Here is a 24,225-nt window from a genome sequence, read left to right on the forward strand (position 1 = left end):
TGTGTGTATGAATGTGTGTTTTCCAGGGTCTGGAGCTGTGCCGAGTTATTGCCATGCACATGGAGAACATGTTGTCCGTCAGAGAAAAGAGACTCACTTTGCCACCAAGCGAAATCACTCTGCTTTAGCACAAACACGCACATGCACACACGGAGAAAACACACTGTATGCCTCATAAAAGTACTGCATCTACCTCTATTTTACACATTTTACAATATTTTCATATGTAAACGTCATGTTTATGCAACGTCGATAAAATATCAGAGAATACATCAAAATCACTACTTCCAACAGCCAAAGTTATGTTGAAATGGCTTATTTTGTCCAAAACCCAAATATAATCAGTCTACCATCACAGAAGAATAAGAAAACCAGCAAATATTCACATTTGAGATCTGGAATAGGGCATTTCTGCTTAAAAAAGATTATTAAAGGCTTAATCACATACACACAATATGTCAGCACAGACCTGCACACATTTACGCCTGAGCTTAATGCATACATGTGTCTATGATGCAATGTAAGAAGTAGAAATTGAAAGTCCTTTTACTACCAAACTCAATAATGTTTTTAGTTTTATCTTTTAAGCCAAAACTGTTTAAGATCTTGTCTTGCCATGGCTGCTTTTGAGGGCTGAGAATATAATGGATAAAGCCTTTAATTGACTTTAACTTCCCCACTTCAGAAGAATTGTGTGATTTGATTAGCCTTGATCCTACAGCGACATTGAATTAAAATGTGGTCTTGCACTGAGGGTAAGAATCCCTGCTGCAGTTGGGCTCCGTACAAAGAAACTGAAATGTGTGAAAAACTCAAACGGAAAAGTAAAACCTTATCTTCCCTTTAACATTAACAGATGCTTGTGGTTTAGCACGATAAATATGTTTTTTATTAGAGGCTTGGACCTACATGCAAGAGCAGCGAACCCATATAATTCATTTTTAATTTCTAAGTTTCATTACATTAAAAATGGAAACAAAGAGAAAGCAGCCACAGGAACAAGCCACAATTTAATTTAATATTCTTATTTTCTTCCCTGTCATGAAATCAAGGAAAAATATATGGAAGCACATTTTTGGCACACAGTTATCGGCCACATCATTGAACACTTTGCACTAATTAAAAATGATGATTTATACAATATAATGTATATATGTTTTGTAAATATATGTTGTACATATCTAAATACATGTGAATAATGTTGTACATTAAAGTTTGTAGCATAAATGATTCTGATGTGTGAATTTGTGTTTTTTAAAGAACAGAAACATTTACAAAGAAAATATTTACACAGCACAGGAAACAGATTAAATGCATAAATAAAGCTTATAAAATACATAAACAAATACTTAAAATAACAGTTAGAGATTTTAAGACAACATCAATGTTCAGTTTCAACCAGGTGGCAACCTCCTACAGTTCCTCAAACGGCCACTTGAGGCTGGCTACAGAACAAGTCAATCTCCATAAAATGTCCAACTCCACAGCAGAAATAAACAAATTCACAGCCTGGTACAAAAAACATTTTTGATCTGTATAGCAAATTTCCCCATTTGTGACAACTCAGGTGAGGGTGAATTTATATATAACTCACCTGTTCAGATTATATTAAGGGCGGGTGAACGCATTCCTTTTTACTGTCAGTGGTTTCAACAGACTATTGCCATTGTTTACCTTCATAAAATAAAAAGGGAAAAAAAATGAAGGAATGAAATGAAAACATGATTCTGATTCTGGTAAAATACCAAATATAATAACAGTATTTAAGGTCAGTTCATGTCCTTTCTATCTATGATACCAAGCATTTATTCCAAGAAACGAAGACAGACAACCAGTAATTAACATCATCCCAAAATGTTTTACTATAGCTGCAGTCATAAAATATAATTCAACAATAGAAAGTGAACAAATTTATTAACTCTTACAAGCTATTTACTGTGTGTGGTAGTTTCATTTGCTGTAGCGGACACACCGTTCCTCGACTTGTCTTGGCGGTTACACGTCGTGACGTGCACCCGGTGCGTCCCCTAACAACAAACCGAACACCCCCCATCTCTCCTCTCGGGGCTGTGTGGGCGTCTCTGTGTAATTGCTCGCAGATTTCTTCGCCCTCATTGGTTAACAACGACGGGGTCCGTGTGAACCGGGAAGGGGAGGGGGCGAACGGAGGGGAGGTGGTGGCTGTGGTCAAACCCACCGCGACCTAAGCAGCACCAGGAGGGAGCAGAGGAGGAGGAGGAGAGCCGCCGCAGGAGCAGCAGCAGCAGCGTCGCAGCTTTCAGCCTGCATGGGCTAGTCGGTTAGCTAGCTTAGCATCGTCCGACTACCCCGGGTCGTTATCTCCGTGTTCCTGTCTCCGTCCCCCTCCTGCCTCGCCTCACCCTCTCTCTCCCCAACAACACCCTCCCTTTGCAAGATGATGAAGTTTAGGTTTCGTCGGCAGGGCACCGACCCTCAGAGAGAGAAGATAAAACAGGAGCTTTTCGCCTTCAACAAGGTAAAGTAACGGGACGGAGGGAGAGGGGCTCCTCTTCTCCTCCTCCTCCTCCTCCTCCTCCTCTCTTACAAACTATCTCAAAACAGGACCAGGTTTTTAAGTCTTTGCGGCATTAAACCGGCCGCTCCTCTCCTGCTCTCCTCTCTCTCTCTCTGTGTGTGTGTGTGTTTGTTTTCCAGCATCGAGCTGCTGATGGACGCTTTGTTGATGTGTGTTTGCGGGGTTCAGTTGTTTTCACGGCGTGTGTTAATTGGCTTTCATCCAAACGAGGCCCCGCGTTTAAAGTGAACAAGAACCGAGAGACAGACAGAGAGAGAGAGAGAGAGAGAGAGGGGGGTGAAACTTCTCCTCACAGAGCCAACACTGCTGTAATTAACCATCAGTGATGGTGAGATCAGTGTGAGCTGCAGCACTTTGATGCTCAGATATTGAGCAAGATGACTGTGTGTGTGTGTGTGTGTGTGAAAGCTTGCTCTCTCTTCTTGTTTCAGTGTTTTTTGAGGGTCTGTCTGTGTGTGTGAAACCACGAGTGTCATATTTCATGCTACTCAACTCTGGCATGGTATGAAACCAGTTCATGTACAGCAAACCTCAGCTTCCTGAAGCCCCTGAGTTAACATTATCCTTCCACCACCAGGCAGGATCTCCTCTTTCAGCGGAGCTGCATGTTGTCACCTTTGTCACTGTTTCTAAACTGGTGGGCTGCAGCCAACTTTACAGTACACTTATATAGACTGTCGTGCAGGATGGTGGCCTTGAACTCAGGTTAGGTGAAGCCACAATCTGTCTGCATGTTGTGTCATCGCTCAGAAAAAGTAGAGCAGATTGTCCCAGAGGGCAAGGCTGATCAAACTTTTTGATGTCACAATTTATCACGCACAGTGAATGGACATGTCGATATCAACCTCAGTCAGCAGCCCACACTGGGCGGCGTAATCTCATAAAAGTGCCTTTTCTTTTCACGCCTTGCTTAATAAATCCACAGCTAATAATAATAATAAATTCTTGAATTTGCACACAAAGCATCATCCAATTACAAGCTGGTATTTCTTTGATGAATAACACACACAAACTGACATGTTTCTTCTCTTTCTGACAGATCAGATTGTCATAGGTCGTGGTTCACAGTCCCATTGAGGTCCATTCAGCTAGTGTGGTGTCTTTATTATGGCGCACATGTTGAAAGGAAACAAGCTTGTTTGAAAGAGTTGTGCATGAATTCAATTTAGGGCTGCAACTAACGATTATCAAGTAATCTGATGATCATTTTCCAGATTAATCAAATAGTTGTTTGGTCCATAAAATGTCAGAAGATTGTTAAAAAAAAGGTTGATTGCTGTTTTCTAAAGCCAAAGGCGACGTCCTCAAATGTCTTGTTTTGTCCACAACCCAAAGATTTGCTGTATGTTTTATGAAAGAGGTGATCAGAGGTAGTGGCAACAAAATAAGGTGGGATTTTCTCCAAAAGGATGCAAACTCATAGACTTCAGAAAAACAGCACATTTTCACATTTGAGAAGCTGGAAGCAGCAAATTTGTGGCTGTTTTGCTTGACTTTTAAGTTGTGGATTGGATTGATGATTGAATTTTCTTGACATGAAAAGTGTATTCAAAGAATGTCAGTAAAAGTTTTTTTGACAGTAATAGAGTGTGTAGTTTGGTTGGCTGCATCAAGTCTGAAGTCCATGAACTGTTTGTTGGACTGCGACAACAGCACACACACTTTTTTCTTTTTTAAAGGTTTGGCACCAGCTGCCACGACGATCACAGAGGTGGTCTCTCAACAGGAGTGTTACTTTGATGTGTGTGTGTGTGTGTGATCAGACCGGTGCTTTGAAGAAACAAAGAGTTAATGTTTTACCATATCATATTTACCTCATGGTGTCCAAGTTAAATAACTCCTTTCCAAATTTCTCCATCACAGAGGCCACAAAACTTTAAAGACCCCCTCGACCTCTTTAAAGTAGGTTAAGGTATCTGTAAAGTTTCTGTTTTTTTTGCCTCTGTAGATGTGAATGCTTCCCCAGCTGTCAGAGGCAGAAGGAAAAGCTGTGAAATGATGTTAATCCCATTGAACAAAGTCTGCAGAGCGTTTTTAATGAAGCAATGCGGCTGCAGTGCTTTTTTAAGAACTTTCCTCTCGCTTTATAAAGGGGGTCCTCCCTTTTAGACGCCTCGCTGACTGCACAGACACTTTTGCAGACAGGCGTTAAAGAAAGAACTGTCAAAAATATAAATCAGTGTGTTTTTTGTTGTCTTCTTCATTCTTGTCTCATGTGTTAATCTCTCATCTGTTTGTCTTTCCTGCTGTGCTTCTCTCATAGACCGTGGAGCATGGGTTCCCTCATCAGCCCAGTGCTTTGGCCTTTGACCCCAAGCTGCAACTTATGGCCATCGGGACAAAATCAGGAGCCATCAAAGTGTATCCTTTTATTATCATTGAGCTCATGCATCTGACAGAGGGCCGTCAGTCACAGTAAGATAAGGAGCTTCTACCAAGGGCCAACCTGCTGCGGATGAGACAGGACTACCAACATAGCAGCGGCCAGAGCTGCAGATTCAGAGATGCAAAGCGGCTCTTCAGAAACCTGTGGGTGACGTCCCAAATACGCTGTCCATTCTTTATACTGTCATTGACTTTTACTGATCCAAATTTCCTCATTCGCAAATTTTCAAATCGTTTTATCGAAGACAAAGAATAACAGCCGCTGAATCAGCTTGCCCTTCAGTCCACATGTCCAGAATCTTTAGGTAGTTAACAAGTCAGGAACCTGCTAGCATAAGAAATAAATTATGCACTGATTAATTAAAAAAAAGCTTTATCAAATTAATTAAAAACATATGATTCAGCCCTTAGTCACAGCCGAATACAACTCGCAGGATAATAGCTATCAAAGGAAACGCCTGGGCAGTGACTGGTAGAGTACAGAAATAGTTTTTCTTCCGGTTTTGTCTGTTGACATCTTTGAAATGCCGCTCGGTTTATCTCTACATCAGCTCTGCAGTGTAGAGTACAGTGCCTTCTGCCACTGTGGGTTTTGATGTTTACGGAAATCGGCTCCACGCACCTGTTGTGCTCTTTTAATGTCATGTACTTTGGTGTTTCCTGTGAAGGTTGTACTGATTGAAGAAAAAACACACGCCAACAGAAAGGCTTCGTACTATTTAGTGTTTTTTTGGGGGTTTTTTTGTAGCGTGCACTGTTGGTTTTCTTGCTCTCATGACGGCTCATGAATGTTGAGGAAATAGTGATCAGAGATCTCTGCAGCAGAGCTGTTTATATAACATCACTTCACTGGAGAAGTGTGTGTGTGTGCTGTCTGTGGGGAAGTTGCACTGTCTGCACCACTGATTTGAAGAGGGCTGATCTGTCACTGCAGTCTAAACTGCAAAAAAGTAAAATCATATTTTACAATCTGTGTTTTATTTTCATAGCTGTGGTCATGATTCCTTTGGGTTGTAGTGACATTTTTCCCACATTTTGGTCTTTTATAGAAAGGGATGAGTGACCCCCGTACCAGAAAACGTTTGTGTTTTGTAGTTTCACAGGTACTGGCAAACAGTTGACATTTCAGGTGCACCGACGTTCAGTGGTTTAGATGACCTGGTTAAAGTGGGGGTTTCTTCACCACCTGCGTGCATCATCATCTCATGCCCTGCTTTACTCATCTGTAAGGCTGTCACTCCCTCCAGATCACTGCAGTTAACTCTGTGAGTAAAATCTTTATTATAGCCCATCGGACCATTGGCCAGAGCTATGAAAATTAGACCAAGACCGAAAAACAAAACAACAACATCATTACATAAAGTATTGAGTGGATGGTTTTATTCTTGGAGGCTCCGAATACCATAAATGCATTTTTGAGCTTGCGGTCAGTGGGAATCTAACCCCCAACTCCCTGGCAGTGTGGCAATGCAAGACTGTTTGTGTGAGTTTGTGAGTGAGTTGGGACACACTGAGTAAAGGCTGTGCTGGAAATGAGTATTGGTTTGGCTCGGGAGATGCATCGCGGCGAAGACCATAATTTGGCTGAGAGCGTCCTTTGTGTCAAAAGTTCCAGAAGCTCTGGAGGCTCGTGCACCGTCCGCATGACACAACTCTGTGACACGTTATTGATCTCGCTCATCTCCCTCTGGTTGCCAGCTCTGTTATTATTTCAATGACGGTTCTGCAGCTTAATAGCAGGATAACCTCATTCTGCTGCCTTGTTGTTGTCTTTTCTGCTTGTTTACTGGTCAAGCCCTGTCCTTCTTAGAAAATGAAGACCTTGGAGAGTTTAAAGCATATGTTCAGCGTGTTTGTTTTGCATGTTTGCCTCACATGTTTCACGTTTGTCTCACGTGTTTAATTCGGGGGGCATGCGAGCTGCAGCGTGGAGCGTGAAACAGGACTTATCAGCACAAACATGCGAGTGTTTGAATCTGTGTGTATGATTTAAGTGACTCTTTATGGTTACTTAACGTTGAACATTCATCTGTGTGCGTGTGTGAGAGAAGGGAGGCTGGTTGTGTGTTGTGTGCAGATGCATTCGACTGGAGAATCAACTCTTTGAGATGCAGCTTTCAGAGAGAGAGAGAGAGAGAAGGAGAGAGAGAGAGGGGCTGGTGGTGCCAGGCACTTGCACCCCAGAGGGAGATGGATGGGGGGAGAGATGGAGGAGGGGAGAGGTGGAGATAAACAGAGGCAGCGAAGACAAGGGAGTGTAAAGGAGATGGAAGAGGGAGGTGAAATAACTGCACTACCTTCTCTAACAAAACGACTGAAAGCTCAGACTAGTCATCCTGCTTTTTAACAAGGTCCCAGCTGCTGCTGGAATTTCTGAAAAGTCAGCGTGTATTCCTGCAGAGTATAACAAGAGTGAAGAGTATAATAAGAGTCATTCTGCAGCAGTATAAAGACGTGCAGTATCTTGTTTCACACCTTCATTGCATTAGATGAGTGGTTCCCAAGCCTGGGATTTCCTTGTAGAACACGGGGCTAATTTTCATCTTTTTACACCTTTTTAAAATCATTCAGGTGAAACCGCCCGAGAGGTAAAATTCATCTTATATAACTCCTGCAACCTGACAAAGTGTAGACTTTCAGAAGGCCATGGCCCATGAAAGTTCAGGAACATCTGCATTAGATCACCTCCTAGCTGTTTTTCTGCACGTCACAGGAGTGTCAGTCAGCTTTAAAACGACACAAACCAGGAAGAAGGAGTTTCAGATTTTTAAGATGTGATTCTTTTTATTGTCGAAAAACCTGCTGATTATGTTCTCGGATAGTTAGTTGGTCTATAATATGTCCAAAATGTCTCAGAGCCCAGCTTCTGTCTTCAGACTGCTTGCAAAAAAGTTCTTGAGTTTATACAATGACATGAAACGAGTGCTGGAAGCAGATAATGTTTCGTGTTTTTGTGGAAGATTTCCTGAGTGACTGCAACTATTTTGGCAATTGATTAATCATTTCAGATTATTTTTCTGTCGATGGAATAATCTTTTCAGCTTTGATGTCAGTTCTGAAAATAAAGTTTGGTTGAAACGTTAACCTTCATTTTAAATAAGTATATCTTCTGTGTGTGTGTGTGTGTGTGTGTGTGTGTGTGTCTGTGTGTGCACATTCCCTGATAATCTCACAGACTCACTGACATGAAATTGACCTGGACGTGCTTGCCAGCATACCTACTAGTACTGTAGTAGGCTCTCACACACAATTCCAGCTTACAGCGCCAGATGTGTGGTTTGATTCTCGCACACACTGACGCCTGAACAGTTCACGAGCGAAGACAAAAAAGCTGAAGAGCAAGTTTGCTCAAGTAGACGTCGAGTTTATTGACACAATTACAAAAGATGGAGTGGAAAATTGTAAAAATCTGAGTGTTTTTTATTTTATTGTTTGAACTTCTGTTCTCCATCCTGACACGATCTCTCCTCTTGTTCACGTGCACTCTCCTTCAACCTCTTGCTTGAGTTTCTCACTTGTTCTTTCCTTTTCCTCCTTCCCTCACTCTCTGCGTGTTTATAAAGGCAGAGTCATATTACGCCCTGAGAGTTTCTGCAATCGACCACAGACTGGGGCTCAGCAGAGGGAAGGGGACAATGTGGTGTGGACTTTTTTTCTTGTGTATGTCGAGAGAGATCAAGTGCGGGGGTGGTGGGGCGATTCTTAGGGAGTCTGTCTCCTGTCGAAGAATGCGTGTTGGGCTGCCCTGGGTTAACCCTCCCTGTGTGTGTGTGCGTGTGTGTGTGTGTGTGTGTGCGCAGATAGGGTGAGTAAGAGCTTTGTTGCTGAGTCTAGTCTTAATAAAGGAAGCTTTTGAATCGGTTTCCAAGACAACCAGCGCAGTTGCTGGGGATGAGAAGTAGTCACAGACTGGAGGGTATTATAAGTCTGCAGCTCAGCACGTCAGACAGCAGAGTTTCTTGGTAAAAATGCATCAGTTAAGAGAAAACTATGCGTACAGTATTAACAGTACTTGCCACACACCCTATGTAACTGTGGGCTGTGACTTTGCTTTTTTCTGGACAGTCTGGTAAGTGCTGAATCACACTGAAACTCCACGAACCACGAAGCTTTGGTATCGACAATCCAGCAGCCCAGAGGACGGGCTAATATTTACACACTCGCAGCGCAGCTTTGATCCGCATGTTTGTGGGTGTGCTCCAGCTGTCAGCTCTCCCTCCGTCTGTCTGACATCCTGTTGGTCACACGCACACCACACAGCATCATCGGGTGTTGTCTTTTTAAGTTTTTTTTTTTTTTTTTTTAACTGGCATTTCTTCATATTTTAGTAGCGCTGTTTGCCCACGTCGTAGCTTCAGTGTCATCCACTTTTGCATTGTGGGTGTGGGGACATGTATAACACTAAAGACACTTTGACAGCTGCTTTAACTTAATGTGAAGGAATCTAGAATTGTTTATCTGTCCTCCAAGTCAACAAAGTTCTAGTAATTTGTGGCGAAAACAGTAAATTCCCCATGTGCAACACAATTTCCCTTAAATTGTTACACAGCTATGGCCTTTCCTGCCCTTTTTTATTGCCAGCTTTTCACTCGTACCAAGTCACATTAATTAGTTTTTTATGTGTAGCTGCAGACTGTAGCTGAGACTCTGGCTGGTCTTGGAGGCTAATTTGTAGAGAAAATACTACAAAATGTTATGTAACCTGTGGTTTTTTTGTTGTTGTTTCTGCATTACATAAATCGACATGTTGGTATTTAATTGTCTGGTAGCTCTCTAACCAAGTTGAACCCACACACTGCCCTCTCTCTCCTAACTCTGTCTCAGAGAAGAGGGTGTGGACATGTATAACACTAAAGACACTCTGTCTCTGTGAAGTTTTTTTCTCACTGCTCACTATCTTCAGCCTTTTTCTCACTATCACGTTTCTTCTACCACTATCTCTCTGTCTTTTTGTATCTCATTGATATTCCTAAAGAATGGCAGGACCTTTTTCAAATCCAACCCCACTCCTCAATCACTATTCTGCTTTCTCTGTCTCACTCAACCTCTCCTCCCTCCTCTGTCCCCTGTCTTTGGTCTGTGCCGGTCCTTCCTCACCCCCACACCTATACACACTTACAGATGAATGGACACACACCCACACACACACACACGCATTCGCTTTCCCTGTTGGTGACAACTTTGAGGGGCCTGTCTGTGGGGATAAAGGCTGTGTGGTCTTACCAAGTTGACCAGACTTGAGGAACGAAAAAGAAAACATTTAACGGAACTGACAAATCAGAGTTCTGTGAAAACAATTGATTCCTGCAGGGCTGAATTAAAGTGAGAGAAAGAGAGTATTCATTGGCAAAGCTTAACAGTTTGCCTATTTATCTGATGTTTGACATATTTATGGTTTAGACGATCAAGAGCTTTGAGTCAAAAAAAAAAAAGATCAGTCTTGATCTGTTTAGATTCTTTTCAAATGTGGATTTTGACTTAGAGCTAAACGCTAAAATGCTCACAGTGACGATGGTAACATGACGTTTACTATGTTCACCACTGTGAACAAGTTCTAATCTTGAAGGAGACCAGAGTGATGACAATTCATCATGAAGGCAACATGACTTTCAGGGTGGCACCAGAGGAAAACAGACAGGGGGATCAATGAAATCTTGGGACCATGAATGTTTGTCGCGTTCTAGATAAACACTGTAGTGTTTTGTTGCTAATGTGACAGTCCAGTATATTGTCAAGTGTGACTGTGTCGGGGGAGGATGTCTGCACAGAGGGGAGGTGGAGAGGTACTAGCTGAGGCAGAGGATGCAAATGAGACAGGATTGTTTCTCTAGTGGGTGGGTGGAGTTGTTTGGCTTGTCTTGTTGTCAACTGTTTTTTGCCAGACGTTTGAGGACTTGTGTGTATTTGTGTGTGTAGGGAAGAAAGGGAGTTTGAGAAAACGCTTACAGATGATGCCTCGAGAAGTTTAAGAGCTTTGTTGTTTGAAGTCTTAAAGTTTTCTTTTTTAAACTTTTCTGACTTTTTTCCAGTGTAGATGGTTTGATTCTCTCTCTGTGTGGTAAACTTCATCCTTGGGTCCAGCAAACCGTCCTTCCTGTCCGTTCCTATCTTCTGTTGCGTGTGTGTGCGTGTGTCCGCATAGAGGACAATGCCTTCTGTTTGTCTGTATTCAGACCGTGAAATCGCTTTATCCTTGCTAACGCGTTCTCTCTGCATCACTGGGCAATCGCACTTGTGTGTGTGTGTGCGCGTGAGGAAGAGACAGTGATTCAGTGATTATGAGTTACTGTAGGCCTCCATTGTGTGTGTGTTTCAGGGTTTTCTGTTGAGCAATGCAGCAAATCTTTGCACGTTCCACTCTGAACATGTAGCTTGATGAATGGTTTGCTCGCACTGAGCAGCACAGTTAAACCCGTGCGTCATTCAACAGGTTGCTCAAAGTTACGATCTTTCTCTTTCTGAACTTTTTTTAGGGAACGCCCTGAACGTTTATTTCAAAATTGTATCATCTTAAACTATTTACACACAGCTCTGAGTGGCCTTTGTCTGAATTTCTGTGGTTCATTTTATTAACATTATATTATTTTCACATTCAAATTGGATTGAGGAGACTTTTGAATTACTGCTTTGAGTCACAGTTTCCAGTTCATTACAGAGTACTGACCCGACTGCATTTATCCTTCATGCCCTTCGTGTGTGTGTGTGTGTCTGTTTGAACTGTGGGAGAAGCCTCTGATGTTCTTGGTCAGGCATCCTGAGAATTTGCAGCAGTTCCTTTCATCTTTATCACCATTTTTTTTATTTATCCACATATCTTAAATTTAAGCATGTCTTCATGTGGATTGTTTTCAAATGGCATCAGGCCTCTGTGTTTGTCAGAATAAGAGGTTTTAGCTAGCAGTATGGCTCCAGGGATGATAATCGGATGATAATTTGTCTGTCCACACCCTTAATCCAGATTGAAATGTCTTTATTGAATGAATATCAACCGGTCAAACTGTTAATCTGTATCATACTTTGGTTTATAACCAAATACCTGCAACATTAATTTCCAATCAGCCTCTGTACTTTGTGTGACGTGTAAATTTTCAAATATTTGCATGTTAACACCCTAACAATGGCAAATAAGTTAAGATAACAACAACTTAACAACACAACAAGGCTGTGGCTGCATGTGTGTGTATATGTGTGTGAATTTATGTATCTGTATTTAACAGCCTGGCTGTTGCAGAGAAAAGCCAGCGTGCTGACACATTTACACATTTATTAACTGCCCACAACTATTGTAGGGCTTGGCCAATGAGCTGATCCCATGGGGGCAGGGAGCTTAATTCAGAGTAGACGCACAAACACACACACATTTATAATGAAGTTACAACAAGCGGGACTCCATCTACAGCTGTCCCCATTGAGAAGGTGATGACATCATCACCGGGAATCCCCCCCACCAGCTGTCCAATGACATCACCAGCACCAGGAAGTGTATGTGTGTATGTGTGCGTTTGTGTATGTGTGTGTGGGGGGGGAGGTGAACCATGTGCCACAGTTTTTCTTTTTTGCAGTTTCTGAACACCCTTTGTTTGTCCACCTCCTTATAGCAGTGAGAACCTCTGCCCTTCTGTTCTGCTGCCTGTTGGACATATTTATTTGGGGTTGAGTGGAAGGACAAGGTTTGAAATCGGAGATCACAGTGCCTCGTTCCTGGTTCCTGTCAGAGGTGCTACAGACCAGCCAAGTGTCAAGGCTCTGACACAGTCTTAAACAGTCATTAGTGGTCTTATTTTTTTTCTCTGTGCACTGACAGCTTTCCATGCAGTCTTATTTTGCACAGCCAGCTTAAATTTGTGGGAGAAGCTGTATAGATTTGTGATGAATGAGCTGCGGCGGTTGTCGCATACCTGGGATACACACACAAACCACTGCTGTCCATCTGTCTTACACAGCTGTGGGAGTCAGATTTTTCTCTCCTGACTTTAGAGCACAGCAGTGCTGTTATCATTTGTGTTGCATCATCTTTTCCTGCAGGACAGATTGTCAACCTTTTACTTTGCACATCCTGTCTTCTTGTAACACAGCTGTTCGACAGTGTACCATACAGTGCTGCACTTTAACATTCTTTCTTTGGTTGCATAAGGCAGTAGTTTGACTTTTTTTGGGAAATGCACATTCTTGCTGAGAGTTAGATGAGAAGAAATGTGTCCATCCATTAAAGATGAAGCCACAGCCAGCAGACTGTTAGCTCAACTGAGTGTAAAGACTGGAAACAGGAGGGAAACAGCTAGCCAGGCTGTGCCTGAAGGTCCAAAAACATGTAGACATGTTGAGGTGTCATGGGGGGTTAAATGCTGGACTATTTCTTGCCAGGTGCAGTAACTTCCTGTGATAATTTCCAGGCAATAGGGGATACTCCAGGAAGTCACTACCCTGCAGCCAAGAAATGGTCCCCCATATTACCCTGTATAATAAATAAATTATATATAATGTGTTAGTAAGTGATCCTTAGAGGTGCTGGTAGGCAGAAATCTTTTAAACAGTGCCAGACTCGCTATTTCCCTCTACTAAAAAGCAAGTAACTGTATTTTTTTTTTATATGAACTGTTTCTTTAAAGAAGTAGAATACTTTGTTTTTCTTCTGTGCCTCTTAATTAATTCGTCTCTGTCTCTCTTTATTTGGACTGGTGATTCATGACCCGTGAGTGAATGTTCCCTTCACACCTCCACCTCCAGCTGTCCGAGGCTGAGTGTTATTGCAGTGAATAAAACCCGGCGACGGGAAGTGACAACACCGAAGGAATGCTATAACACTGGAACACTCAGCTGGGCCTCTGGGGAATTTGGATAGGGAGGGAACGAGAGCAGAGGGATTTAAGTTAGGTAAAGAGGCGAGCAGGTATGTTTCTCTGAGCATAGGAGTTAATTATTATTTATTAAGAGCGCAGAGGAGTTAGGAGAAGAGGGATACCAAGAACTGAAGAAGGGAACGTTGAGCTGAGCAAGGAGACAGCAGAGGAATGTTGGTATTAAAAGTCCACTGGACTCCCCGTGGGGAAATGAGTGGTTTCAGGCAGAAAGAGATGGGAAAGCTGGTTAGAGCAATGAAACAAATTGTAGTAACCTTTTCTTCTAACTAGAAAGCTGCTAGAAAGCAGTGGAAAGAGAGGGTTAATGAAAGTGGAGAGTGGGCAGTACATGGCTGATTTCTTGATTATCACACAGGGGACGGATAAAGGGAAAGAAAGGAGAGATGAGGATCAGTGGATTTGTATACAGTTCTTCATGGGCATGTAGCAGGGAACAGGAAAGAGACGAGCAAAGATATGAGCAAGAAGGAAAATGAGGATATTTAATGTATCTAGTTAGAATATTTGTCTTCTTTCAGGAAAAAGCAAAGCAGCTCAAATACAAACATGAGAACTCCCCAGATTTCTTCTTATTCGTCTGCATTTTTAATCCACATTCCTCCAGGCTTATGTAAGCAGTGTACTAAAGTGTGTCGGTATTGCTCACAAGAGTGTGTTTGTGCGCTAATTTGCAGTTTCAGCTTGGCTGTGTCTACAGCGTCACAGTTCTTGAGTGCAGCTTTTATTTTATCATCTCGGGTTCATTTACTGGACTAACAAAAGGGAGGACTCTGTGAAGATTACACATACACATACACATACACACACACACACACACACACACAGTGTGTTGGTTTTGAAGCATCTGCGTCATCTGGTGTTGGTAATTGCTATGAGCTTTGTTATAATGTTCCAATTTCTTCCCTGCTATTACACCCAACCAACGTGTTTCTTCTGGTTTACAGCTCCGAATTACTAGTTTTAACTGTTAGGTGTTGCACTCTGTCCTCCTCCTCCCAGTCACACGTTTTCTGTCTCTGTTTTTAAAACCTTTAAAGAGATGCTTTAAGATGTGCTGATGTGTGTGTGTGACACACTGTGACATACTATCTGCCATTTTGTTGTCACATTTTTGACCAAACTGTCCTAAAATACAGTAATGCATATTTTTAAACCGTGATGGGAGTCTGATATGTAACCCTGACAGTCTTGCTGCAGTGCCTCCAAGGAGGGGGACTGAATAGGGGGAGAAGGAACAATATTTCATGCGTCTCTCTGCATTTTTTCCATTAAGAAGAGGTAGGGAACACAGTGTGACGGTGGCAGTCAGATATACAGTTTGTATTGATATATAACTATTGTTCCTGGTGGTGTAATGTGCTGCATTTTCTTAATGTGTGACATGAACAACGATTGGCTCCATCTTCTCAGACAACATGCACATTCCTTTTGATCTTTTCCCACATGATCAGTACTCACATATGTGATATGAGAATAGTTTATGCAAATGTTGCTGAGCTCTAAGTAACCCATTAGTGTCTCCAGCTTTCACCCTGCATGCTATACTGCTCATAAAGGCGCAATAACTGATGATTTGTGTGTGTGTGTCCTGGAGTTTCTGCTGTGTGTGTGTGTGTGTCAAAATGCCAAGAAAGAAACATAACCCTCCTTCTAAATCAAGTTTCTCTCAAAGGCTCGCTTAATTGCTGTGTTAACTCCTCATAAAACATTTGATTCAACCAACAGACGGAAACAAAATAAAACTCACCAAAAACATCTCTCTGTCTCTCCGCTGTTCAAACAATCATCAGCTCTGGTTTGGTTGAAATAAACCTTTAATCCACAGAGTTAGATGTGAAAACATTCTGGCTCTACAGCTGTTTCTCCTCTCACTCGTTCTTTGGCTCAGTTTGCTGTTGAGTGAGTGTCTCGCTGAGCAGCGGCTGTCACTTGTTCTTCAGAGGCAGACCATTAAATTAACAAAATAAAATGACAATATATATTCGTCCAGATCGCCCAACCTTATTATAAACTAGAATTATCTCTTCAGTGCTGTGTTTGGTTTTTCTGCTGTGTGACTGTCTCTTTGGGATCTGCTGTGTCTGCTGGCTGTGATGTATAATTCACATATAGCTCCATTATTCTGACCGCTGTACACTGTAAAAAGGTTGCTTTGTTGGAAATTTCCTTGACGGAACCCTTGCAGCTACGGTGCCCCCGGTGTGGAGTTCACAGGACTACACAAAGACACCACCGCTGTCACACAAATCCACTTCCTGCCTGGACAGGTAAGCTCCAAGCCACTTATTATCTGAATGCAAAGACCCCTTTGGTGACGAGAGTTCTCTCCAAAGTGATGTTAATATTTGAATATTTGCTCTATGATAGGGCCGCCTGTTGTCGCTGCTAGATGACAACACAATTCACCTGTGGGAGCTGGTGGCTGGCGTGCCTAGAGAGGTGGGCGGGGTTAAGAGAGAGGGAGTGGTCTGTCTACAGGAAGTGAGCAGCTACACCCTTCCAGGAAGACCCGGCATTGAGAGCTGCAGGTACATTAGAGCCCGTTAATACTATTTTAGAACTTCATTTATGTTCTTTTGTTTTTAAAGGTACAATTCTTCATTATTGTACTTTTTATGGCTGGCATAAATGTATTTGCACTCTATATATTGTAGTTTGTAGTTGCTGGTCACTGGAAAACGTTGTGATCATGCACAGTGTATAATTGATGCCCTGTTCCTTACTAAAATGAATGTCAGCCTCACGCTCCTTTCTCCTCCTCCTCTTCTTCTTCTCAGTGCCACCCGGGTAACTGTCCTCCTCTTGCTAAGGTCATGTGACCTCCTCTGCATTGGAACAGAGGGAGGAGGCGTGTACTTCCTGGAGTTGCCCCACCTTTCACTGAAGGACAGCCAGACGCTGCTCCAGGATCAGGTCACACAGAGGTGAGACTATCGTATAAATGACTTCACAGAATGAAAACGTCAACGAATTATTAAAAAAATGTAAATTAAATAAAATATGAAGCCAGTTAGGATTTATCTAGTAAATTCATTTTATGTAGTTTCTCCGCTTCTTTGCCTAAAACTCCTGACTCAGTCTTCATTCCCTGCTCTTCATCCCTGTCACAGTATGTCTCCCTTTAAACACTCGAGTTTCCTCCACTCACAGCTCCAGCTGAGCAGGTCGGACGCACACACATAGATGCAGGAACAAATATGCCTCTTGACCCTGGCAGCAGCAGCAGGCAGGTCAGGGTCATGCGGTTCAGGGACCATGAGAACAGCCAGTTCTTCTGAACACTGGAAAGTAGAGGAAAGGGAGCAAGAGACATCGCACACTGTAAAACTGAAAAATGATATCCTCTGTGAAACTTGTCAAGTTGTAATAAGTAATACACGTTTTTGGATTTGTGAGTGAGGAGCACTGGATCATACGAAGATAATGGCGTTGTTAAATTAAAATCGGCACAGAGCTGAGATGTTGAGACATCTCTTCTGGGACATTGTTGCATTGGATATGTGCAGTAATCTGTAAATCAGATGTTTTGGGGTGGGTGTGGGCTGGGTGGAAGAGATGAAATACAGTGCAGTACAATAAATAGCGACAGCATGCTGTAAATATCAGTGAAGTTGAGCTCATGAAGCAACAACTTCCTGGGCTTTTTTTTTTTTGTGTTGACAATCAATTGCAAAAATGGGAACTTCTTCTTTATTGATGCTAATTCCTAATACTTTTAGGACGCTTAATATTACCTAAATAAGACTCTAAGTCACATAGTTGGTGGCTGTAAAGGGCCTGAAAGTTCCAACACTTGTGGTTGTTTCACGTGAAATCACCGTAGGATATTGATGTTTTTGTCTGCACTCTGCAAGTTTGAAGTGAGCATGGATCAGTTGGATTTGATTTAACCATTGCAGAACTGTTTGCTTCTGTCAGTCAAATGTGGTCAATCTACATCCACACAGACCTGAAGAAAAAGAGTTTTATGAATTAATTTATGGGTTTAGTTTTGTCCGTCCATGTCCTTCCACTTATCCAGGGTCAGGTCATGGTGGCAGCAGGTTAAGCAGGGCGTTTCCCTACAAATATTACATTTGATCGTTGCTTATCTAGGTATGAACATTAAATGTAATAACACAAACTTAAGTTTTCAGGGCCTTTAAAATCTGGCTACTTGGTAGTCAACTTAATGACTCAATTAACTGCTATTGTAATGAAACTCACTGTGTAAGTAACTATCTCCGTACAGGACTATTGTAATGTGTAGTGTTTCTGTTCTTTTGTCCAGCCCCTCAACAATCATGCAGTGGTGTGCAGTGTTCATTGGTGAGCACAGACACAGATCTTCAGGACAAACTGCAGTGTCGTGTATATTAACGTGATGAAGACACAAAATAATCTGTGAGCAACAAACGTGCCGTTGTTTTTTTTTTTTTTTTGGTTTTGTTTTTGAAGCACATACCAGACAGTAATTTCTTTATTTTTTATGCTGCCGTCTTCTTCTCCACATTCCTGTGTTGATGCACTGGCAGAGTATCACAGAGCTTCTGTTGTGTTTCCTTTTCATTCCTCTGTGTGACTGTCTGACTGGTTGGCCAAACCCCTCATTAAGCAGGCTTGTTTAGGGAAGTGGGCAGAACTGAGGCCTAACGAGGGCCCTGATAAGACCTGTGAGTTTGTGAGTGATTTGTATGGTGTGTGCGCAAAGGAGAGGAGCTTTTAGACAGTGAGGCTTTGTACTGGCTGCCAAAACACAGTGTTCCGGTTGGGGAAGTGTTTCAGCTGAATGTCCAACGTGCACACACACACACACACACACACACACACACACACACACACACACACACACATACAGAGTGAGAGGCTCATCACTGGGACTCTGTAGCAGGATGCTGGATTCCCTAAAAATACTTGCGAACGGAGAGACGGACACAATGGAATGCTTTGTTGGGAATGTTTCTGCCTCTGTGCTTCCGGAGAGGATCTTCCTCAATGGCCGCTACAAAACCAGTCAGAAGTGTGTGTGTGTGTGTCACACAGGATGACTATCTATTTTGCAATGATCTTTCGCTGCCCCTCATCCCCAGCAGAGTGCACAGAAAGTTGCATTGCCCTCTTTTCCGTTCGTTGTTTGTTTGTTTATTTTCTATTTCTCTCTCGCTCTTTCTCTCAGCTGTTTCGTCTCCTCCTTTCTTCTTCTTCTCCCCCTCTTTTTCCCATCTTTCTCTGAGGGAATCCTCTGACATCTCGAGGGTGTGTCCTGCTCCACATTCCTCTGCTGCCTCAGAGGAATGTCTAGTTCACAAGCTCCAGCAGCTCAGCTCCGGCTTGATGTTTATTTCACTCTTGTTGTTGTTGTTGTTGTTGTTGTTGTTGTTGTTGGAAGAGCAGCCTGTGGTTGTATTAAGAGTTTATACAGATGGTTTCAGCTCGCTGTTGATTATAATATACATAAATTTTAACACTTTTGCTTTGGGTTGGTTTGGTGCAAAATACAGTCTCAGCAGTCCTCATGTTTTTTTTCTTTTTTTAACACGTTCTGTGTTTAAAGGTCTACCTACTACGTTTGTCATCACATGACCTATGATCAAAAAGGATATTCACATCTGGAGTTTATGACTGTGTGTCCACCTTTAAATCTTTCGGTGTTAATTATTTTATCCCCCATCAAAATGACAATTATTTAACCTCATTTTGACCTGGATACGTGTAATTCATAGCATGCTGGGTTACAGACAGGCTACAGATGTGGGATAATGGCTAATGGTTTTGTCTTCCCAGCCTGCCAGATGATTACAGATGTGGGAAATCTCTGGGGCCAGTTGAATCTCTTCAGGAACATCCACAGCAGCCAGGGAAGATTCTGATTGGCTACAGCCGGGGCCTGGTGGTCCTATGGGATCTGAGCACTCGTCATGCTGAGCAACTCTTCCTGGGCAAACAGGTATGTAGTTTACAGAGCAGATCTCAGTTTCTTCTTACTGATGATGATTAATCATTTCACGCTGTGTTGAGCTGTAATTCTTCTGCTATCCAACCTGGTCTGATGGCTTAATATGTGTGTGTTTGTGTGTGTGTGAACCCCCCTGCAGCAGCTGGAGAGTCTGGTGTGGGAACGATCTGGAAACTTGTTTGTCAGTTCCCATAATGACGGGGGCTATTCTGTGTGGGCTGTCACTAATGGTGACACCTACAATCACCAACCAGTCTCCTCCACCATCCCATATGGTGAGAAATGCATACATCACCCACACGTATACACACACACCCTTTTGTGTGTCCCCAGCTAATGTCTGTTTGAGGCATGTTTAAGCGCACTGTCATTCAGGTCTGGTGGAGGTGGGGGGGTCTCGTCCACAAAGACCAACGTCCAGTGACTGACACTGGCTTAATGAATGACTGCTGACATGTTGTGACTCACAGTGACTCGTTTTTATGGTGAGAATTAGCGTGACGGTGACTGTGATCCAGAATATTTGTGGGGCGTTTGAAGCTTTAAACACTTCTGCATTTGATTTTTTTCCCCTCTTTTTAGTCTAAAACGTCACTGTTCATGGTTGTCTCTCTCAGGTCCATTTCCCTGTAAGGCCATCAACAAGATCCTGTGGAGGACAACACAGACAGGGTGAGTCCTTTTTGATTTTTGCATTTAGACGACGGCCCTTTGGATCACAGTGCTACTAAATCTTTACTTGTGTTTTTGTTTCATTATATGCAAGACTCTTTTTTTAAACTTCTTTTACACATCTTATATGTACATATATTGTACATTTTTTAAAACATGAAACACGGGAAAATGACCCAAAAAACGAAACAACAGTAACCGTATAACTCTGTGTTCTCAATAACCAGTCTGGGGCTTATCCTGTTAAAATGGTTTATTAAAGGTTGACATAATAAATAGGATATATTCATATTTCCTCTCAGTGAGGAAAAATGTGCTACCGATTCAACAAAATCAACACAATTAATCTCCGTGCTGACACTGTTATAAAACATATTGCCAACTCTGTGATAACTGATTTCACTCCAGACAGAATTGGGTCTGGTTTGAGTTGTTTTACTTTGGAATGTTTGAGTCTGATAATTAGCAACACCTGAGCAGCAAAATATGCACGCTAATATTTACATGCTAATATTTATTGCTAAAAGTCAATAAATTAGTTCATAACTATCAGTTATTGGAAACAATTAAATTAAACTAAATTTCACTCAGATTTTAGCGTAATTGAATTTTAATTCTTTTTAAAATAGTCCAAGAATTAAAAAAAGTAATTCTGCCTAATTATATCAGAAACACTCTATGTTCTTTTAGATGACAGATTAAAAACATTTTTCTGTGTGTCTTGGTCCAGTTCTCCAATGTTGTTGTACAGCGGTGGGATGCCCAGAGCCAGCTATGGTGACCGCCACTGTCTGACCATCCAACAAGACAAAGACCACGTCACTCTGGACTTCACGTCCCGAGTCATTGACTTCTTCACTGTCCACAGCATAGAGCACGAGCAAGGTGAGGAGTTGGCCAGCATTAATGTTATCTATCTATCTGTGGATTTCTATGTTTTTCTTCTTCTGATTCAAGAATTAACTTATTTGTAAGAAAAGTGTAATATGGTCTAAATGTTGTCTCCTTCTTGCAGAGTTCGACGAACCATCTGCCCTGGTAGTGTTACTGGAAGAGGAGCTGGTTGTGATTGACCTCCAGACTCCCGGGTGGCCCTCTCTGCCCACTCCTTACCTGGCTCCTCTCCACTCCTCAGCGATCACCTGCTCCTTCCACATCTCCAGCGTCCCTCCTAAGCTCTGGGAGAGGCTGGTGAATGCTGGCAAAGCGCAGCAGGGCCGACAACACGCACACGGGGTGAGAAGCACGCTGCGATTTGTAGAGATCAGTTTGATGAAATTCTTTATTTCATAGCATAGTTTGTACTTTTATTTATATATCAACATAGTAACATGAAAGAGAACACACACAGGACTATCTCACAGTCGCACACACACACCACATCTGCTAGAAGTAGAGAGATCAAATATTAACTGCCAGACAAAATAAGAAATCTATAAACTAAAAATGAAGCAAAGAAGTAATCGATCTGAGTGAGTGTTTCTCTTTAGAAACTCTAGCCACACATTTGGTTTTTGTTTCCCCAGATGTTCTTTGTTGGCATCATCAAAAAACATCCCACTGAATCTTTTTCTGTCCTCTGTATTAGAATTTATTTTACTGGTGGACAGCAGTGGCTGTTTGCAGGACGCTTTGACGGGCGTATTGTTCTGTAAATTGGTTGTATCAAAGCTGCTTAACCTGAGAACACCTTAAACAGATTATGATCAACAGCCAGGCTGCTCATGCTTTAAATGTAATCAACACTAATCAGTGTATATACTATCAAAACAACCGTACAGACTATTGACAAGTAGATATTAGGTGTCATATCAAGTGTCAGCTGCTGCCTTTGTATATAGTACAACTGGGTAATAAGTGAAGTTTGTAAATTGATTCAAGTAAAGGATATTGCATTTTAATGGATGTTATTACTCATGCTACTCGTGCAGCTGAGCTCACAGGCTGGCAGCAAAACAGCTCAGAGGAAACAGGCCGAGTGTGACCCATCAGCCTGCTGGTAGTGTGATAACTTTAAGAGCAGGTGTAGGCATTTAAAGGCTTTGCAAAGGCTTTGTAGCTTGGATCAGCTGTTTGATCAGTGGCAGATTAGACAAACACACACACACACACACACACACACAGCTGTTAAGCTCGTAAATCATCTCTGTCTGAGCGAGGCCAGACCAGAGGTGCTGACACTGTAACAGTGCAAACCTGTGTGTACACATTCTCACCCATAAGAGTATTCCTGTGAGGCAAAAGCAGTCAATTTTCACCTCTGATACAATGGAATAAGATTGCAGCAGCTTTTCTCCAATCTTTTGTCTTCTTTGTGCAGAGTTGGCCCATATGTGGAGGGAAAAACCTGGCACCTCCACCCAAACAACAAGAGCTGCTATTGACGGGGTATCTGCATGCACACACACACACACACACACACACACACAAACACACACATATATATCTAAACAATCACAGGCTGCGTCCATACAGCAGCAGGTGGATCCAGTTTTCATTGTTCTTTCATAGCTCAAACCTGGCACAAATCTGCTGCTTTCTAAGTAAAATAACTCAAAGCTGCATTAGGATGTTTTTTTTTTCTTTCTTTTCTGATGTGAACCACATGGTTATCCTGCACAAAACTGGATCTGCTTGTGACTTGTCCTGAAAAGTCTGAAGCCAGAATTTCTCGGCATTACCACAGCAGCAAGGAAACCCTGTGACAGTTGGCAGATTTCTGCCAACTACAGATGTTTGGCAGAGCTAGCATTGGCATAGAGCAGCACAGTGAGAAACTACTGCGTAAAAGGAAGTGAAACAGCTGGATGGATGGAGTGGAATTTGGGGAGACACCACGGTGTAAACGAAACTCAAAAAGACAAGTTAACTGAAAATTGAGCAAAAACCAGGAGGAGAATTCATTTTGATATTCCTTTGTAGTGTCTTTGGCCATGCTAGTGATATTTAGATTGAAATACCTTGACAACGGCTGGATGGATTGCAATATCTTGGCACAGATATTCATGTTCCTCAGAGGATAAATTGTAAATTTATTAGATGCACCTAATGCAGTCTAATGCAACAATAGTTTTTTTTGTATTAGGAACACCCTTCAACACCTCATTGATTTAGAAACTGAACATTATTTACTATAGGATTATAGTTTTTAATTGCATTAAGTGTGGCTAATTGTACCTTGTAATTAGCAGCTCTCTGTCTGTCTCTTAAAATGTCAGCATCCCACTTGCACATGCACAAATACCTGCACAATCTCAGTTGATTTGTGCTGAAACATTGTATTTGTGTGGAAATATTTCCTTTTTTAAATCTTGGTTTGTGTTTTTCAGACATGAAGATGGCACCGTGCGCTTCTGGGACGCATCAGGTGTTGCTCTTACTCCGCTGTACAAACTCGGCACGGCCAACGTCTTCCACACTGACTGTGACCCTAGCGACGATCCTCAGGACCCTAACGACGACCCCGACATGCAGCAGGAGGAGGAATGGCCTCCTTTTAGGAAGGTGAGAACTGAGGAGGCGAGTTAAGAGTAACAGTCCGTCCTCTAGAGACCAGGCACAGGGTCTTATTTTACAGGCTGTGGGAATAAAAACACACACACACACACACACACACACACACACACACACACACACACACACACACACACACACACACACACACAGAGTCACTCAGTCCTGTTACAGTACATCTGTGGCCTAATTTTTTTCATCTGGTTGTTTTCATGTGTTCAGTTTTTCAGACAGACCCACCCCATTGTTCCTGCTATTAAAACTTGACTGTGAAGGAACCGCAGTCTGATTCTGTTTTAATA

At 42.2% G+C, this 24,225-nt stretch overlaps 2 protein-coding genes across 2 annotated transcripts in view; both read left to right on the forward strand.

Moving 5' to 3' along the window:
* Positions 1–1,211, forward strand: part of myo15aa (myosin XVAa) — a 30,159-nt gene extending 28,948 nt beyond the window's left edge. Inside the window, exon 63 of the mRNA XM_027284863.1 lies at positions 27–1,211. Coding sequence (XP_027140664.1) covers positions 27–128 — 102 coding nt within the window. The 3' untranslated portion in view covers positions 129–1,211. The remainder of the gene's footprint in view (positions 1–26) is intronic.
* A 907-nt stretch (positions 1,212–2,118) lies between these two features.
* The window catches only part of llgl1 (LLGL scribble cell polarity complex component 1), a 31,835-nt gene continuing 9,728 nt past the window's right edge, over positions 2,119–24,225 (forward strand). Inside the window, exons 1-12 of the mRNA XM_019265999.2 lie at positions 2,119–2,497; positions 4,821–4,918; positions 15,989–16,070; positions 16,171–16,331; positions 16,581–16,727; positions 19,567–19,729; positions 19,878–20,013; positions 20,356–20,410; positions 21,141–21,295; positions 21,426–21,646; positions 22,731–22,798; positions 23,740–23,914. Coding sequence (XP_019121544.1) covers positions 2,417–2,497; positions 4,821–4,918; positions 15,989–16,070; positions 16,171–16,331; positions 16,581–16,727; positions 19,567–19,729; positions 19,878–20,013; positions 20,356–20,410; positions 21,141–21,295; positions 21,426–21,646; positions 22,731–22,798; positions 23,740–23,914 — 1,542 coding nt within the window. The 5' untranslated portion in view covers positions 2,119–2,416. The remainder of the gene's footprint in view (positions 2,498–4,820; positions 4,919–15,988; positions 16,071–16,170; positions 16,332–16,580; positions 16,728–19,566; positions 19,730–19,877; positions 20,014–20,355; positions 20,411–21,140; positions 21,296–21,425; positions 21,647–22,730; positions 22,799–23,739; positions 23,915–24,225) is intronic.

The sequence above is a fragment of the Larimichthys crocea genome, chromosome XII (assembly GCF_000972845.2).
Source record: "Larimichthys crocea isolate SSNF chromosome XII, L_crocea_2.0, whole genome shotgun sequence".
Taxonomy (NCBI): domain Eukaryota; kingdom Metazoa; phylum Chordata; class Actinopteri; family Sciaenidae; genus Larimichthys; species Larimichthys crocea.